The sequence below is a fragment of the Cervus elaphus genome, chromosome 33, assembly GCF_910594005.1.
Source record: "Cervus elaphus chromosome 33, mCerEla1.1, whole genome shotgun sequence".
NCBI classification, from domain to species: domain Eukaryota; kingdom Metazoa; phylum Chordata; class Mammalia; order Artiodactyla; family Cervidae; genus Cervus; species Cervus elaphus.
Window position 1 is genome coordinate 48,722,486 of NC_057847.1, and position 20,428 is coordinate 48,742,913.

General features: G+C 39.4%; 1 protein-coding gene across 1 annotated transcript in view; it reads right to left on the bottom strand.

The window, feature by feature from the left end:
• LYPD6 (LY6/PLAUR domain containing 6) overlaps window positions 1-20,428 on the bottom strand; it is a 127,003-nt gene that overhangs the window by 8,078 nt on the left and 98,497 nt on the right. The window contains exon 3 of the mRNA XM_043894838.1: window positions 15,078-15,176. Coding sequence (XP_043750773.1) covers window positions 15,078-15,176 — 99 coding nt within the window. The remainder of the gene's footprint in view (window positions 1-15,077; window positions 15,177-20,428) is intronic.

Here is a 20,428-nt window from a genome sequence, read left to right on the forward strand (position 1 = left end):
GACTTATCACTAGACGGTAAGATTGATAAAAATTCAGCCCCGGAGCCCTGCTCTCTATGCATTTTGAATAATCCTTGGGTTAGTAATAAGGTTATATGAGAATCAAGCCTGCTGATAACTTCTTCTAAAAGGATTTCAAAGACTTTTATCTAAAAGATAAAAGATGGATTTGAATTTCTACCAGGTTAGTTTCAGCCTCTAAAATCTCATATTCCACAACTGCATGGAATTCCCAGAGGTGGTGAAACAAAAGTCTTTTACTATGATACTCACATAAAATCAGAACTGGGTAAGAGAGCTTGATCAACTATTGAAAAAGAAAATATAATTTTTATGAAATTCACACACACACAGTTTCTTACAGTAGCATAAAGTTGGGTTATGTATTTTAGTACACTCTGCCAACCCATTTCTTTAATTTTACACTTAATGTAATTATTTATATGGTGGCACTTAATTCTGCCATTTAAATTTTTATTTTCTCTTTGTTCTGCTTTGTGTTTGCTTGTTTGTTTTGTCTATTTTCTTTTTCCTTCATTCCTGTGAACATTTTCTAGAATTCCATTTTAATTTTTCTACAGTGTTTTTGGATGTATCTCTTTTTATAGTTTTTTTCTTTTTTTAAGTGGTTGCTCAGGTATTGTTACATGCATAACTTATCACAGTCTGCTGGCATCATTTTATCAGTTCAAGTGAAGCATAGCAATCTTCCCTCTGTTCATGTCTTACTACCCTCTCTTGTTTGTAATATAATTGTCTTCAATAATTCCTTACATACATTTAGAACCACATTAGACAGCACTACAAATTTTGCTTCAACCATCAAACATAATTTAGAAAACTCAAGAGTAGAAGTATGGTCATATCATACTATCAAAGACATATTTTCGCTTACCATGTTTTTTCTTCCTTTCTGATGTTCCAACCTTCCTTCTTTCATCATTTCTTTCTGTATAGAGAACTTACTTCGGCCATTTCTTTAGAGTAGGTCTGCTGGTGAAAAAGTCTCTTTGTTTTCTTTTATCTGAGAATGTCTTATTTCCCCTTTCTTTTCCCAAATAAAATTTTCTCTGGATATGGGATCTTGCAATATTTTTTTCCTAATGCCTGAAAAATGTTGTCCCATTTCCTTCCATCCTCAATGGTTTCTGATGAGAACTTCTGTCAAATAATTTTTCTCCTACACAGTGTTTTTTTTTCTCTTCATCTTTCAGTAGTTTTCTTTGTTTTTAGTTCCAGAAGTTTGACTGTTTTGTCTTTGTGTAGATTTCTTTAGTTTTATCCTCTTCGGGATTCACTCAACTTCTCAAATCTGCAGGATTTCATCTTTAGCCAAATTTGGAAAGTTTCATCCATAATTTCTTTGAGTACTTTTTTCAGCTCTGCCCTTTTCCTACCTTTCTGAGACTCCAATGACACAGTGTTAAATCTTTTGTTATACTCTTGCAGATCCCTGAGGCTCTGTTTTGGGAGGAATTTTTTTTTTTTTTCTCTTTGTTGTTCAGAATTTGGTAATCTCTATTCTTCTACCTTCCAGTTCACTGATTCTTTCCTCTATCTCTTCCATTCTACTGATGAGCTCATCCACTGTGTTTTAATTTCAGCTACAGTATTAACAGTTTTGAAATTTCCATTTGGTTCTTCTTTATGTTTTCTATTTTTTTTTTTTTGGCTGATATTTTATTTCTCATTTGTTTCAAGTGTGTTTGTATTTGTTCACTGAAACATTTTTGCTATGGTTACTTTAAATCTTTATTAGCTAATTCAAACATCTTTGTAGCTATCTCATTGCTTAGTTCAGTTCAGTCGCTCAGTCGTGTCTGACTCTTTGTGACCCCATGGACTGCAGCACACCAGACTTCCTTGTCCATCACCAATTCCGGGAGCCTACTCAAATTCATGTCCATCACGTTGGTGATGCCATCCAACCATCTCATCCTCTGTTGTCCCCTTTTCCTCCAGCCTTCAATCTTTCCCAGCATCAGGGTCTTTTCCAATGAGTCAGTTTTTCATATCAGGTGGCCAAAGTGTTGGAGTTTCAGCTTCAGCATCAGTCCTTCCAATGAATATTCAGGACTGATTTCTTTTAGGATGAACTGGTTGGATCTCCTTGCAGTCCAAGGGACTCTCAAGAGTTTTCTCCAACACCACAATTCAAAAGCATCAATTCTTCAGCACTCAGCTTTCTTTATAGTCCACCTCTCACATCCATACATGACTACTGGAAAAACCATAGCTTTGACTAGACAGACCTTTGTTGGTAAAGTAACGTCTCTGCTTTTTAATATGCTGTCTGAGTTGGTCATAGCTTTTCTTCCAAGGAGCAAGCATCTTTTAATTTCATGGATGCAGTTGCCATCTGCAGAGATTTTGGAGCACAAAAAAAAAAGTCTCTCACTGTTTTGATTGTTTCCCCATCTATTTGCCATGAAGTGATGGGACTTGGTGTTAGTATCTATTAATTGTCATTTTTCATTCTGTCTGAGATATTCCTGGTATGACAAGTGATTTTTTATTGAAACCTGGACATTTTGGTATTATGTTATAACATTTCAGATCTTATTTAAACCTTCTGTTTTAGCTAACTTCCTCTGACTCAGTTCCAGCAGGGGGATGGGGTCTGCAGCCTCATTACTGCTGGGTAGCAGTCAAGTCCAGGTTCCTACTGTCTCCTTTCACAACTGAGAGTGCTCTCCTCATTACTTCTGGGTGGGATTTCCAGCTCCCCACTAGGTCTCCTATGATACCTTCTTGGCTAAGAGTGGTAGGAGTGCCTTGTTAATGAGTCCCACATGGCCTCAACTGACGCCACTCTACTAATGGGAGTCTGTGGCCTTATTACCACACACTCCCTAGTGGAGTCCTGACTCTCCACTTGGCCTCCTCTGACACAGTCCCAACAGGAACTGGGGGAAAGAACAACGTCATTACTGTTGGATAAAGGTAGAAGTTCAGGTCCCAGACATGGTCTGTACTGACACCATGGGGACGGCCTCATTACCACCCAGGGGGAATCTCAGCATCTCAGGAGAGGTTAGTATGTCTCATTACAGCTTGTTCAGGGTGGAAGTCTAAGCCTTTGTTAGCATGGGGGTGGTGGTAACCTACAATTGTTTTCTGTGGTATTTGGCTGGAGTGGTTATTGTCTAGATTTCTGTCTTTCTAGGCTGCCTCCTTCTTGGTCCTTTGGCTACAGAGAGATAACTTGTGTTGGAGTTTATTATTTTGGTGCCTGTGGTATTTCCAGGTTTCCAGCTTTGTCATCTCCAAGTCTGGAATGTATAGGACAAAAACAAAACCCAGAGAACTCACCTCCTTGGGTCATGAGGACCTTAGCTAGTCTGACCTTTTCTCTCTTTCAGAGTCTTTCTTTTCACCAATATATATAATGTTCAAGAATTTAGTTGTACTTAGCAGGAGAAATAGAAAAGTACATCTGCTCTGTCTTTCCAAAAACCCTCAGCATTTCTGACATTTTGAGTTAGCTAGTTCTGGGTTTGGAGAAAGACTTGTACAATGTAGTATATTTATCAGCATCTGTGGCCTCTTCTTATGAGATGCCAGTAGCACCCCCAAGTGTGACGACCAAAAATGTTTCCATACATTAGTAAATGTCCTCTGAGGGGCAAAACCACTCTCAGTTAAGATAAACTATTTAAGATTATAATCTTTTTGAGACTAAGGTTCATTTTTGAGCATGTCGGCATTCCCCACCCCCACTCCAATATACAGCACAGGACCTTGCATAATATAACAAGTGCTTAATGTATTAAGAATATAGATGGATGGGTGGAAAGAATATATATATATCTGGTCTCTTCAACTCAAGGTTGCACCAAATCAACTGTTTAATTTAGTTCTATGATATCTATAACATCTTTTCCATTTCTGTAGTTTGAGTGATCTCTTCAAATTTGAAAGTGAAATAATACTATATTTCAATCAGAAGCACAACCTTCACATAGTATAACTGCTTTGGGAAATCGCTTGCCAGGATTTACTAAATCTCAACTTAAGCATATCTTAGGAATCAGTAATTCCACCCTTAGATATACATCCAACAAAAAAGATAAGTACTAGAATGTTCATAGAAAAATTTTTTTATACAAAACAACTGGAAACTCCAAAAATGCCCATGGTAGAATGAATAAATAAACTATGGCATATACTCACACAGCAATGAGAATGAATTGCCTAGAAGTAGACCTAATAAAATGGATGAATCTTCCATAATATTGAGTGAAAGAACTCAGATACAAGATGGTATATACTGTATGATTCCACTCCTATTAAAAGACCTGATAAGAAACAAAACTAATTTTTGCTATTGGAAATCAGGAGGATAATTGCCTTAGTTTTCTAGGGCTGCCGTAGTAAAGTAGAACAGACTGGGGATCTTAAACCACAGAAATTTATTTTCTCACAGGTCTAGAGGCTAGAAGTCCAACATCAAGATGTTCACAAGGTTAATTTCTTCTGAGGCCTCTTTACCTTTCTTATAGATGATCACCTTCTCTCTATATCTTTACATGGTCTTCCCTTTGCAAGTTTGTGCCCTAATCTCTTCTTGTAAGGACACCAGTCATCTTGGGTTAGAACCTACCCCAATGACATCTTCAAATACAGTTACATTTGGGGGTACTGGAATGAATTTGGTGGATGGCACAATTCAGCCCATAACAGGGCCCTTGGTGGTAGGGACAGTGACTGAAAACAGACATGCTAGAACATACTGGGGTGTGGAATATGGTCAATTTCTTAATCTGGGTGCCACGTACATGGTAAGATCAGTTTGTAAAAATTCATCATGCTGTTCACTATTCTGTATGGATATCTCAATTTTAAGTTCAGTTAAATGAAAGTGAAAGAAAAAAAGAATCCATGATGAAGGAAAATAGACTTAGGAGAAAGATGAACTACAAATGAGTTGCAGATAAGCTGAATTATTTAAGGTGTACCCTAATTAGGAATGTTCACATGCTCTCCTCTGGTGTCCAGGCATCTGATTAACCTCGTGGCTTTCCTAGTCCTATCAACTGCTATCCACAGGCCTGTAAAAAATACTGTTTTCTTTTCCCAAGTAAGAAATGTCTCAAGGCAGAAAGGAAAAGTAAATAAATACTTATCAACCAGATTGAGTAATAACTGTTCTCCTTTACCCTGCAGTCAGCATCTCCTGAAGAAACTACTAGTTACTTCTCTCTTTTTAAAAAACTCCATCCACACTTCTTAAGGACAAGTGACACACTTCAGGAATCTCTGCTTTAAAGCAAATCCCTGAAACTCAGAAATCGATGTGTTTATCTCCAGACAAAGTCTAAGAAGGTGACTGAAAAGGATGCAAAGCGAGTGAGGATAAATAGAACTTTAGGGTGGACAGTATTTAAAATCAAAGCGAAACGTAAAAGCATAAAATAGATGCTTCCTATCTGAGACAATTCTGTTAACAGAAAATATTTCGACAAAAACACTTAGTTAGAGTAGGTCAGATGCTCTCAGTTCAGTTCAGTTCAGTAGCTCAGTCATGTCCAACTCTTTGCGACCCCAAGGACCGCAGCACACCAGGCTTCCCTGTCCATCACCAACTCCCAGAGCTTACTCAAATCCATGTCCTTAGAGTTCATGATACCATACAGCCATCTCACCTTCTGTTGTCCCCTTCTCCTCCTGTCTTCAATCTTTCCAAGCATCAGGGTCTTTTCTAATGAATCAATTCTTTGCATCAGGTGGCCAAGGTGTTGGAGTTTCAGCTTCAGCATCAGTCCTTCCAATGAATCTTCAGGGCTATTTCCTTTAGAATTGACTGGTTTGATCTCCTTGCAGTCCAAGGGACTCTCAAGAGTCTTCTCCAATACCACAGTTCAAAAGCATCAACTCTTCGGTGCTCAACTTTCTTTCTTTTTTTTTTTTTTCATGTGTTTTTCCCAATTAGTCATGCAGAATAATAAAAACATGTGTACTTAAAGGTAGAGAGTTAATAACATTAATAACGTGAATTGTTTCATCAAGGCTATTCCTTAGTAAAACTGACTTTTGGGGTTGTTTAGGGCTAGTCCCTAGTGGTAAGGATTACATTTATGATTAATATAGTTCAAGGCCACTGCCTTGACCCTCACTGAGTGCCATGAGTTTTGTTTTTTGTTTTTTTTATTAGTTGGAGGCTAATTACTTCACAATATTTCAGTGGGTTTTGTCATACATTGACATGAATCAGCCATGGAGTTACATGCATTCCCCACCCCCCCCCCCCACCTCCCTCTCCACCCGATTCCTCTGGGTCTTCCCAGCGCACCAGGCCCGAGCACTTGTCTCATGCATCCCACCTGGGCTGGTGATCTGTTTCACCATAGATAGTATACATGCTGTTCTCTCGAAACATCCCACCCTCACCTTCTCCCACAGAGTCCAAAAGTCTGTTCTGTACATCTGTGTCTCTTTTTCTGTTTTGCATATAGGGTTATCATTACCATCCTTCTAAATTCCATATATATGTGTTAGTATGCTGTATTGGTCTTTATCTTTCTGGCTTACTTCACTCTGTATAATGGGCTCCAGTTTCATCCATCTCATTAGAACTGATTCAAATGAACTCTTTTTAACGGCTGAGTAATATTCCATGGTGTATATGTACCACAGATTCCTTATCCATTCATCTGCTGATGGGCATCTGGGTTGCTTCCATGTCCTGGCTATTATAAACAGTGCTGCGATGAACATTGGGGTGCACGTGTCTCTTTCAGATCTGGTTTCCTCAGTGTGTATGCCCAGAAGTGGGATTGCTGGGTCATATGGCAGTTCTATTTCCAGTTTTTTAAAAAATCTCCACACTGTTTTCCATAGTGGCTGTACTAGTTTGCATTCCCACCAACAGTGTAAGACGGTTCCCTTTTCTCCACACCCTCTCCAGCATTTATTGCTTGTAGACTTTTGGATAGCAGCCATCCTGACTGGCATGTAATAGTACCTCACTGTGGTTTTGATTTGCATTTCTCTGATAATGAGTGATGTTGAGCATCTTTTCATGTGTTTGTTAGCCATCTGTATGTCTTCTTTGGAGAAATGTCTGTTTAGTTCTTTGGCCCATTTTTTGATTGGGTCAGCTTTCTTTATAGTCCAAATCTCACATCCATATATGACTACTGGAAAAACCATAGCCTTGACTAGACAGACCTTTGTTGGTAAAGTAATGTCTCTGCTTTTTAATATGCTGTCTAGGTTGGTCATAGCTTTTCTTCCAAGGAGCAAGCGTCTTTTAATTTCATGGATGCAGTCACCATCTACAGAGATTTTGGAGCCCCAAAAAATAAAGTCTCTCACTGTTTTGATTGTTTCCCCATCTATTTGCCATGAAGTGATGGGACCAGATGCCACAATCTTAGTTTTCTGAATGTTGAGCTTTAAGCCAACTTTTTCACTCTCCTCTTTCACTTTCATCAAGAGGCTCTTTACTTCTTCTTTGCTTTCTGACAGAAGGGTGGTGTCATCTGCATATCTGAGGCTATTGATATATCTCCCGGCAATCTTGATTCCAGCTTGTGCTTCATCCAGCCCAGTGTTTCTCATGATGTACTCTGCATATAAGTTAAATAAGGAGGGTGACAATATACAGCCCTGACGTACTCCTTTCCCAATTTGGAATCAGTCCGTTGTTCCATGTCCCGTAATAACTGTTGCTTCTTGACCTGCATATAGATTTCTCAGGAGGCAGGTCAAGTGACCTGGTATTCCCATCTCTTGAAGAATTTTCCACAGTTTGTTGTGATCCACACAGTCAAATGCTTTGGTATAGTCAATGAAGCAAAAGTAGATGTTTTTCTGGAACTCTTGCTTTTTTGGTGATTCAGCGGATATTGGCAATTTGATCTCTGGTTCCTCTGCCTTTTATAAACCCAGCCTGAACATCTGGAATTTCACTGTTCACGGTTCATGTACTGTTGAAACCTGGCTTGGAGAATTTTGAGCATTACTTTGCTAGCGTGTGAGATGAGTGTAACTGTGCGGTAGTTTGAGCATTCTTTGGCATTGCCTTTCTTTGGGATTGGAATGAAAACTGACCTTTTCCAGTCCTGCGGCCACTGCTGAATTTTTCAAATTTGCTGGCATACTGAGTGAAGCACTTTCATAGCATCATCTTTAGGATTTGAAATAGCTCAACTGGAATTTCATCACCTCCACTAGCTTTGTTCATAGTGATGCTTCCTGAGGCCCACTTGACTTCACACCCCAGGATGTCTGGCTCTAGGCGAGTGATTACACCATTGTGGTTATCTGGGTCATGAAGATCTTTTTTGTATAGTTCTTCTGTGTATTTTTGCCACCTTTTCTTAATATCTTCTGCTTCTGTGAGGTCCATACTATTTCTGTCCTTTATTGTGCCCATCTTTGCATGAAATATTCCCTTGGTGTCTCTAATTTTCTTGAAGAGATCTCTAGTCTCTCCCATTCTATTGTTTTCCTCTATTTCTTTGCATTGATCTCTGAGGAAGGCTTTCTTATCTCTCCTTGCTATTTTTTGGAACTCTGCATTCAAATGGGTATATCTTTCCTTTTCTCCTTTGTCTTTCACTACTCTTCTTTTCATAGTTGTTTGAAAGGCCTCCTCAGACAAGCATTTTGCCTTTTTGCATTTCTTTTTCTTGGGGATGGTCTTGATCACTGCCTCCTGCCCATTGTCACAAGCCTCCATCCAGAGTGCTTTAGTGACCCTGTCTATCAGATCTAATCCCTTGAATCTATTTGTCACTTCCATTGTATAATCATAAGGGATTTTATATAGGTCATACCTGAATGGTCTAGTGGTTTTCCCTACTTTCTTCAATTTAAGTCTGAATTTGGCAATAAGGAGTTCATGATCTGAGCCATAGTCAGCTCCCAGCCTTGTTTTTGCTGACTATATAGAGCTTCTCCATCTTTGGCTGCAAAGAATATAATCAATCTGATTTTCAGTTTGACCTCAGATGCTCTAAGGGTACAAAAAAAAAAAAAAAAGAAAAAACTTGCTTAGGCTGATAGCAGAACTTTTGGTTAAAAACTTGCTGGAGAATTCTAACTGAAGAGTGATTTTGAGAATTCCAGTGCCACCTGAGATGAACCAAGAAATGGTAGCATAAAACTAAAATAGTTGGATAATATTAAAACAACCACCGAAATCTTGTGAAAGCATAGGTGAGCTACCAAGGCAGAGAGGATTTGATGAGTAAGATACCAGCCAAATCAACAATGCATTAAGCTTAACCTGACACTCTATACCGATTCTGCCCTCGAGGCACTTGCTAATACACAGGTGAAGAGGCTGAGAAGCCAGGCAGAAAGCCCTGCTGGGAGATGGAGAAGCTAAGCAGAGCCTTCGTCTTAATTGGGAGGCACAAACAGGAATGCAGAAGGAGCAGGGCGGCCAGGAGACAAGGGAGTGCAGAGGAGGTGACTGACAGTCTTGGTGTAGAATTATAGGTTGGCAGTTACGTACTTCCAGTGCTTTAGGAAATGTCATTCCATCCACTTCTAGCTTCTATTGTCTCTGTCCATACTAAATGTTGGCAAGGTTGTGCAGCAATTGGCACTCTCACACATTGCTGGAGAGCCTGAAATTGGTCCAGTGACTCTGGAAACTATAGGGTAAAATCCAGTAAAGCCAAAGCATGGGTACCACATGCCCAGCAACCCCTTCTCCTGGGATAGACCTGGTGGAAACGCATATACAGGTGCACCAAAAGACACATGCCACAATGCTGTGCACGGAAGCAATCCAGATGCCTATCAACAGTGGAATGGATGGATTTTAGTATATTCATATAATGATCTCCTGTGCTTCTGTGAGAAAGAATGACTGCTGCTCACAAAAACACAGATGAATTTCACATATAGAAGGTGGGAAAGAAAGGAGGACATTCTGTATGGTTCCATTTATATAAAACTGCACAACAATCACAACTGTATTACCTGTGGGAGGTGGACAGTAATGACTGGGGGACCTAGGTGGCCTTCTGGGCCACTATGACTTCTGTGACTTAACAAGAACAGCAGATACATTGCATGTTCATGCTGTGAAAATTCAACAAACTGTGCACTTATGATCTATGCACTTTCCAGAATATATGGTAAACTTTAATTTTTAAAAGTTTGCTTTTAAAACAAGAATCGAAATACAGACATAGAGAACAGATGTGTGGACACAAAGGGGCAAGGGGAGGGTGAGATGAATTGGGAGATTAGGTCTGACATAAATACACCATCATGTGTAAAATAGATAGCTAGTGGGAAGCTGTTTCATAGCACAGGGAGCTCAGCTTGATGCTCTGCAATGACCTAGAGGGCTGGGATGGGGAAATGGGAGGGAGGCTCAAGAGGGAACCTATCTGTATACATATAGCCAATATACTTCATCGTATAGAAGACACTAACACAACATTACATAGTAATTATACTCCAATAAAAAAAGGTTTTTAAAAAAAAAATTTTAAAGGATGAAATCTAAGACTTTCATTTAGCAATATGACAAGATAGATCACCTGAACACTACCTCATTACATAGCAGCCAGAAGTGTTGGATAACATTACCAATACCTTTTGTAAATTTACAAATGAACTCTCCAGGAAGCTAGGGAAACTCCAGGGGCCGACACTGAAGAAAGCACTGAATTCTCTACCCTGGTGGGAGACAGGAGGGCTAATAGATAAAAGATAAGAAGATGCAAGGCCTTGGGTCCTCATGGGGTGTAGAGGTACAGACTCCTGTATAAAGGCAGGAACCCTGAAGGGCTATGTCCTATGAATAAGACTGCCTGAAAGAGAGAGAGAGAAAAAAAAAAAAAACAACAATCCACCCTTAAGTAAAGTAAACAAAAAGACTGTCTAGCCTGGGCTCGACCTGAAAAAAGTTGACCATAATGAAGTCTTTCCTGAAAATCTGTAACTGTGGGGCTTGTCTTCAGTTGAGCTGGGGATCACATTTGTATTCCCTGTTTATACCAGATAACAGATACAGAAAGAGCTGCCAAGGGAAATGCTCAGATTTTTCTTTACTTTCCCAGAAAGACAGCAAGCAGCAGAGAAGATGGAATGAAAAGGATATGTCCCTCTATCTCAAAATTCTGGCCAGACTTTATATCAGCAGAAATTTCCAAGGAAGATTTTGCCCTCAAGGGAGGCACCTGTACTTTATAATTAAGAAGGAACATAAAATCCTGAGTGGCTTAGGTATCTTCCATAGAATAAGCCTTTTAAAAAACTGCAATGTTTTTGACTTGATATTTAATTCTACAAACTCTTAATAAACACTTAAGACAGTCCCTGTCTCAAGGAGATTTTAATCTCTCAGCACAGAGAAAAGTCACAGGCAAACACTGGTGCATCGGAGCACAGAATGCTCAACTCTTGTTCACCTTCACCAGTTTCTTCAATTTTGGTCCCTCACATAATATGATTTCCAGATCCTTTCCCATTCTGGTTCATAGAGATAAGAAAGTTACACAGATTTACATAATGAGAAGTTGATGAAATTAAGGTTATTGCAAAGGAAGTGCTCAGAGGGGTGAACAATGGCAGTCCATGATGGAGGCTGTCCTAAATTCTCATGTCTTGGGAAGGAACATGGTCCCATGAATCTACAGGCGCCAAAGGCAGTTAACAATGCAATGGAGGAGAAAGCACTTTTATAACACACATTTCAAAATTCAAAATGAGAAGAACTTGAAATCCAATCAATCTCCTAAGCAATTTGGGATGCAAGTTTATTCCATAGGGATAAAATTTAATATTTACACAAACTGGGTTTTTTTCACTTTCAACCAATTATTTTCATATCAGGTGTTCATTGAAACCTAGTTAAATAGATCACAAAATAAGCTAACAGAAAACAAGGAATGTCTCAGAAGAAACTACTGAGCTGTCCTTAGCATGCCTGTTGGTAGTCCTATAGCTATTTTAATCACACTAATAAATGGGTGGAAAATGTAGATTTAATGAGTAGTTTGCAGTAGACACATTTTACATTTTGGTGGCTCTAGTGGTTAAAGGACCCACCTGCCAATGCAGGAGATGTAAGAGACTCGGGTTTGATCCCTGGGTCAGGAAAATCCCCTGGAGGAGGGCATGGCAACCCACTCCAGTATTCTTGCCTGGAGAATCCCATGGACAGAGGAGCCTGGCGGGCTACAGTCTATAGGGTTGCAAAGAGTCAGACACGAGTGAAGTGACTTATCATGCACTAGTAATGATGGCATTATTTCCATTCTTAGAAAAATCTGGAGAAAACCCAGAAGAAAGGTCGATGGCTCATGGAAATCATGGCTGCGCAAGAAGGAATCATCTTTTCTCAGGTTACAGCTCCAGTCCTCACTCCTTACCTGATGTTCAAGACCCCACAAAACAGCATGGCTCCTCTGTTCCACTCCTACCATTCCCCAGCACATTCTGCTATACCCAGCTCAGGTCTTTCAGGGTCCACCGAGCCCACATGTGTGCACCCCATGCCTCTGCTCTGAGTGACTTCCTGGAAGACACGCCCCCTTCACTCTTCCTCCCCTCCTTGCTCACCTGTCGGGCTGTTGCCATCTCCCCAGCCCACAGCACTGTCAGTGGTCACCTCAGCCCCCCAACTGCAATTCTTCCCCTTCAACCCCCACAGCATTTAATGCCATGCTGCCTTTGGCATTAGCCTTTGTCCTGCTATTTTTGACATTTGATATGCTCAGATTGTATCTCTTTGGCTCAACTGCCGGCTCCTTGAAAGAAGAAACCTGATTCCTATCTTTCACCATATAATCCCCCAAAGGGTTTGGCATAAGTGGTTCTGTGTCATGAACCTCAGGGCATCACTTTCCATTTAATCCTATAAATTTCAGGATAAAAAAGGGAGAAGGAGAAATTGTGTAAAGACTTGCGCTGTATCCAGGAATCTGTACTTTAGAAGGATAGATTTTGACTTTGAGAGAAAGCATGAAGATGGAACTTTCTTGTGTCTGGAGAGGAATTCAAGAGGAGTACTAGCGCTCCCTGTCTTCCCTTTGTGTCAGGAATAAACTTGTACACTTCCTGACTCAGACAGGGCCTCTGTGAAATACAACCCTCAGCCCAAGAGAGCACGTATTCACAAGCCCTCCTTTTCCTCTGCATCGTCTCTGCCAGGGTGATCCTGAGAGAAGAACTATACAGTATCCTATACAGTATCTCTGACCAGCGCCAATGGTTTCAAAAGTTCATTTGCCAGCTTTGTCCCAGCAGGAACCAGCCCAAAGGTTATTGGCTATACAAGCAAATCATCCTGTTTTTGTCCAGAGTCACTGTATACAGCGAGTCTCCAATTTTGCTGCCTATTCAAACTACTGGGAAAGCTTTCAAAAATTCATGTGCCTGGCTGCACCTACACCATCTAAATATGAATCTCTGGGAATGGGTCTAGGCATCAGTGTTTTCCCCGGTGATTTTAATACGCCGCCAAGTTTGAGAAGCCATGCTTTAACCAGGTCCATCAGCAACCCACCCAAATTCACTCTGTAGTATAATATTAGAAAATACTGCTGATTCTGGAATGAATACCTGACTGCAGAAGGCAGTGCAGACAGAACTTCTCTTTGATTACTTGGCTGACTAGATCCCTAGGTTGTGATTAAGCTGATCTTCAGTATTTTCATATTTTCTTCTTCCCTGTGGTCTTTTGAAATTCAGCTAACATCAAAGTAAACAAGAATCTAGAAATGACAATACTACATTTTGCTCTCTATGAGTGGGGAGAGGAGCTCCCAGTAGTTCTTGTGCCTGACTGTTCATTTGAATCACCTGGGATATTTAAACACACGGATGCATGGCCCTAACCTCAGAGATGTTGGCTCAGTTGGTCTAGAGCTGTGGTTCTGAATGCCTGACCTCTAGAACAACAGCTTTTATAACACTGTGGATTGCTTTAGAAATGCAAACTCTCAGGCCCCATCTCAGACCTACTGCATCAGAAACTAGGAAGGAGGGGGAGGGGAAGGTGGGAGCCAAAATCTGTATTTTAATAAGTGCTCCAGGGAATGATGGTCATGATGAAGTTTGAGACCCACTGGTCCAGGCAGGACACAGGTCCAGATGATTTTGAAAAGATCCACAGGTATTTCTGCTGGGCAGTCTGGGTAGAGGCTCCTGCATGACATAAATAGCACTGGCTTAGGGAGATAACACCTGCCCTTCACTGCAATGCTCTTCACTCCATGCTCTCCTGATGCCCATCCTCCAGGGGAAACAACGTGCTTTCCACTGGGGTGCGTATAAGAGCTCTTGCATTATATTGAAAAAATAGCAGGTTTGGTGTTGGTATATTCAGTCATTTTAACAAGGGCATTAGATCAGCAGTGAAGTCCATCTTACTATATGCTCAAACATTTGTCAATAAAATACCCCATCCATATCATCTCCCCATCAAATGAACTGACTTTCCTTCAAACCTAAAAGAGCCAGTTAACAGTGACTCCATGTAAAAATATAACCATCTTATTTGATTCAATAGGATAAAAGAGACCTGAATATGAAGCATCTACTTCACTTTGAAACAGGCCTTTGAGTCAAAATTTCATGCTCCATAGGGCATCCATCTCATCCTTCAAAGAGAACTTAATAGTTTAAAAAGCTCAGGGTTTTTATTTGTGCAATGATGACACTTAGAATTCTAGCTTTCATGAAGTCTCAGGATAGAAGCCTCTGGCAAGATATGTAATAAATGGGATCTTTATATGAACAGCAATTCATATTTTTACTTAAAGGAAGTTCCTATGCAATGACTAATGCTTCAAAGAGTGGATTACAGGCTAGTTGTTCTCTTCTTGTACAGCGTTTGTCAGGCCTGGGGGTAAGAAGTATCACTTACCTCTTTTGGAGCTCCAATGATGCTTCATAAGAAAGGGGCTAAGCCTACAGATCAGTTTATAGCTCTGACAGCGTCTGGTCATAAGTTACTGATGTGGCATAAAAGATCTACTAATAGCCTTAGACAAGAGAAGTTGAGACTGCAAGCATGTCTCTCTCATACATGCATCACAGTCAACAAGACATTCCACTTGTGGACAGCTCTGGACAGTCCAATGTGTCTACTGAGAGTTTACCTCGAGGGCAGTAGATGTCTGGAGCCCATCGGTTGCACTCATAATTGTCTGCTGCCTTTTCACAGGTGAAGCACTTAAATCCACCAGGATATGGTGTGGCTACAAAAAAAATCAAGAGAGAAGATTAATTTTTTAGATTGAGCATAAAAGCCTACATGGTGAAGTGAGATTTTTTTTTTAATTTTATTTGTATTTCTTATTTTCTTTTATTAAAAATAACAATAAAGGATTATTAGATCACAGATTATTTTCAGAGTCTGAAAGTGTTAACTGGCAACTAGCCCTATATTTGAGAATTTGTAAAATGCTGGACAAAACATAAAAAACAGCAATATAGCAGTGTGGAGCCTGTAGTTTTAGGTGTTATATAGAAATGCACATAGGAATTTTTTTTAATTATTTTTTTTTAAAGGATTATCAAAATAGCCTGACAGTTTCTCAAAAAACTAAACATGCATCATATGCACTCCTGGGCATCTATCTCTGAGAAATGAAAACATACATTCACACAAAAATCTGTACACAAATGTTCACAGCAACTGTATTTATAACACTGTCAAACTGGAAACAACCCAGATGTCCTTCGATGGGCGAAGGTTAAACAAACTGCAGTACATCCATACCATGGAACACTAGTCAGCAATAATAATGAATGTTAATATAGTCAACAACCTGGGTGAATTTCTAGGAAATTATCCTGAGTAAAAGAAGTCAATCCCCAAAAGTTATATACTGTACGATTCCATTTATGTAACATTCCATTTATGTAACATTTTTTACATGAGAAAAGTTTAGAAGTGGAGAAAAGATTAGTGGTGGCTAGGAGGCTGGGGATGAGAGGGGTAGGAGAGACATGGTGTGAATGAGGCCAACAGAAGGAATCTTTGTGCTACGGAAATTGTTTAGTGTCTAGACTTGGTGGTGGATCCACAAACCTACATGTGATAAAATTATGTAGAACTAAATACACAAAAACACTCATGCAAAAATACACAAATGAACATGACTAAAATGGGGGAAGTCTGAATAAAACCGGTGGATTACTGTATTAGCGTCAATAACCTGGTTGTGCTATTATTCTACAGCTTTTTAAAATGTTACCATTGGGGTAAATGGGCTAAAGTACACATGAAATCTCTACATATAATTTCTTATAAGTACTGATGTAGCTATAATAATCTCAGTAAAAATATCGATTAGCAAAGGGCACTCTAGATTTCCTATCATTGACTTTTATATGTCAACTTAAGTAGACATATTAACATGGCAAATATAAATACTAGGCTCAATCATTAAAACTTTATTGATGTTTGATCATTTCTTATCAACAGCATTTCTTTAGCTCAATCTAAAATTTTTATTGGACTGGACATGACATAATTAAGCATCCCGGGGGATAGTCAGTGTCAGCTAAGAGAAGAGTCTTTGTTGCTAAAATACATACTGCCTGTGCAGAGGTGACCCTCCTAATGGCCTGGGAGCCCATAGCCAATGTCAGGGGCAGCGTGCTCAGGGCATGGTGGGGGGTGAATGCACGGTGGATCCTAGCTCCAGCCTCAGGGATTCATGATTCCAGGAAGCTCTTCCTAGCCATCCCCTCCATTCCGCAGCCCTGAGCTGCCTCTTTCTGCCTTCTGAAGGGGCTGTCCTCTAGTACTTGTATTCTTTACCTTGCACTTGTGTTCAGGTGGGATGCACCCATGAGAGTCAGGCTCTTGGAGTGCACCACACACCAGGGTCTCCTTGGCACTTAAGGAAGAGGATCCACAAGGAATGTCAGGCCAGCCTGTCTCTGTCCTTGACCCTGATGTATTTTCATTTTCCCTGATGCTGCTTAGTTCTAATCATTTGCTTGCTTTGTTGCTTAGAGTTTTGCCTTTCATAGACAGAACTTGTGTGTGTGTGTGTGTGTGTGTCTGTTCTAATTTGTAAAACTACCTGGCCTCTTTGAAAGCTGCAAACACGCAAACACTTCATCTGCAGCAGCCAACTGTTCTTCCTCGCAGATGGCTGAGCCTGCATGTCCCACTGGCAGAAATAATCATCTCAGGGCAAATTGCTTTGCCCACATGGAACCAATTAAGTATATTATCAAAAATAAATGAAGGAGGAGGCAGCAGCTTAAGGCCAGAATTATGGGCCAGATATAACTTTGATTTTCACCTCGCCTAGAAGAGCTGCCAATCCTCGTACTTGCTTGCAATATTTCACAGAGCTGACTCTGACAATATCCAATAAGCTAACATGATCAAAAGTCATAAACTGTCTAAAAAAGACAGATAACTGGAACATTTAACAGGCCCATTTGAGAGTTCTATGTTCTTCCTAGTGACTGGTGACTGGTGACTCAAGTTCATAAGCAGAATGATTCTGAGAGCATGGGTTGTCTTAAAAAATGAGCAATGGAAGGCAGCCTAGTCATAGCCATCCAACCACTGCATTCCCAGAGAGAAGATTTCATTCTGGTTAAACATGCTCTCGCTATCATGTAATTACAATAAAGCAGAAGTCAACGTTTTGTAAAACTACACATAGAAAATTTTTCTATCTTTACATCCTACTGCCTAGATAGGTGGGTTACATTCAAGTTAAAAGATTCTGGTTTAGGTAAGTACACACCTAAAGAATTTAGAATAAATAGATTCTCATATTCCAAAAGGCATTCAATATTCTTATGGACATTTTAATTAGATTTTTTTTATAGATACCATCATTAAAAACCATACAAAGTATTTTAGGAAATTATCCTGATTAGATACATTAAAAATAGTTTTGCTACCTACTTCAAGGTATTCAATATATAAAAAAGTGTAACAGAAAGAACTTTGTAAGATTTGAAGTAGAATTATTAAAGCAGGAGTTTTGAAAAAAAGATGCAAATTATTTGTCAAAGAAGAGCATTTCTCAAAAAATGATCATATTCACCAAGGTTTATGACTGCAAGTTAACCATAATACTTCAGCTTGCATGATTCACTAGAGTATCCAATTTTATCTGTCTGTCACAGCAGCCAGTAAGATTTTTAGCTGGAATGCTGGATTAGTTATTCTTGGAAAGTTTCCCATCAAAGAGATAAATTAAGAACTTTGAACGAAGATTGATGATCCAGCCATTCCAAAAATAAACTTATTGAGAACCTAGCACTAGTAAGTTGTAGTGTTCCCAAATTTGGATTAATAGAGTCTTCAAAATTATCTTTTGCAAGACTAGTGACAATATTAAACACTGCCATTTCTTATACAAGTAGGCCTAGACTCTGAAATTAACTCAAAGTATATAAAACTTTAAACAGGAATATAAGCTAAAATACTTGGAAAGCAACAGACACTCTGTTTAAAATCATTTATCTCTGAATGTGTTTATCAGCATGGACCACTGACAATTAACCAAATGATCTCATTTTTGGTGAGCTTTATTTTTGAATCCACAACTTCATATCTGTGTGCATTCTCAACAATGACAGGCTAACATTTACTTTTAGGAACTTGTATTTATATCTTGGCAGGTAGTAGTGATCAGTGAATAATCAAATCCTTTTCGGTGACAAATCTCTGAAAACAGACTCAGCTTTCAGTCAATAATTACAACACAATACTATGTAATGGTTAAATTCCCCATCCTGGAAATATTTAGCTAAAAAGCAAGGTCTACAGATGAACAATTATATCTCCACTAACTTGCTAACTGATACTGCATCTGATAAAAAAGTTTTGTTTTCTTTTTTTTTTTTTAAAGGACGGAAAGAGGTTCCTAAGAGATGTGCTATTTTCTTCTTTGTTACTTCAAAGCATTACAAAGCAAGTAGGGTTTCAAATTGTTGTGGCCCCAGCTGCGAATGAATCTAATTTGGCTCTTGATCACAGAGTTAATAAGCTTAGTACTCTGTATTTCAGGGCATAAGTCCTTGGTCCCTCAAGAGAAGGTGATTGTAAAGAAAAAAAGAAAAGCCAAAGTGCCCAGTTACTCCCTGTAATATAATCTGTCCATTAACTCTCCTGGTCAGCCATAGTTCAACCGACCATAATTCACTTGTAAGGCATCAGGAAAGATTTCGTCTCTGTTTCCATCTCTTGGAAATTTCACCTGGAAAAAGGCCTTGAGTTACCAAAACCATGGTGAGGAGAGAGTCTTGTTTTAAAACGTATGCTGATACATAATGTATCCAAACTTTTATTTTTCATTCTTGCTAAATTAATTTCCATTGTTTTTGGAAACTGGACACAAACACAAAATTTCTAGAAATCGAATAAACTGACCTTCTCTGTCCATTAGGCAACAACATGTTGTCAGTATAATTTTAATTCCATGAATATATTCCTGATAGAAATGCATTTCCTGGGACCTTTCTAGACAGTCTTCACACTCCCTACAATTTCCTAGGCAAGAATACTGGAGTGGGTAGCTATTCCTTTCTCCAGGGGATCTTCCCAACCCAGGGATGAACCCCAGTCTCCGGCATTGTAGTCAGATTCTTAATGTCTGAGCCACTAGGGAAGCCCTCTTGTAAAGTAGAACTATGAAAAATTTTCACTGGCTCACTATCTGGGCGTGAACAAGCCACCTGCAGAGATAGATCTCTTTGGTCCACACGATTAAGAAAAGCCACAGAATATGCAACCAGAGGAAAACTGGATTTCTCTGGAAAGGTTTCTATTACAAGGACAGAAAAGAAGCCAAGAACAGGCTGAAGTCACTTAGGATGTTAAATTCTGCTATCACACATGAGGTCTAACAACCAAATAAGTAGCTCCATGTCTCTTAAAATGAACACCTGCTTTAAAAATTTTTATTAGGCTTGTGGTACTTTAATTAGGGGCTAGGAAGAAATTCATCATTTTTCACATGAAAAAGAAAAAACATATAAATGATGAAAAAGAATGTTATTGAGGACAGTGCCTTAAGTTTGAAAGCCATTAAGTTTATTTCTTTTAAAGGCTTAGAAACTTCAAAGATTAGGGAACCAGAGAGCAAAGCAGATTAGTCATGGGAGGCTGAACTTTGCCAACCCGTGTTCCAGTCCCACACCTTGTTATCTCTGAGGGCTCTTTGGGGTCTCGGAGAAATGAGTTCGTGTTTGTCTGGTGTAGAAAATGTGTGTCTTTTCACATCTCGAGTATCACTGCATTTCTCCTTGGGCAGATTCTGAGCAGTATCTAATATTAATGGAATCGGGCTCACTCACTGACCCCAAGAAAGCTATCTGTGCCTCCATCTACAAAGTGAGGCGATTATATTAATAATTCAAAATCAAAATAATCCCACACTTCCCTCATCTATTTTTTATTACCTATGTTCTACAGAAACCTGCTTATTTGTGGAGAGATAGCTTTATCTAAACTCAGTCTACTAGG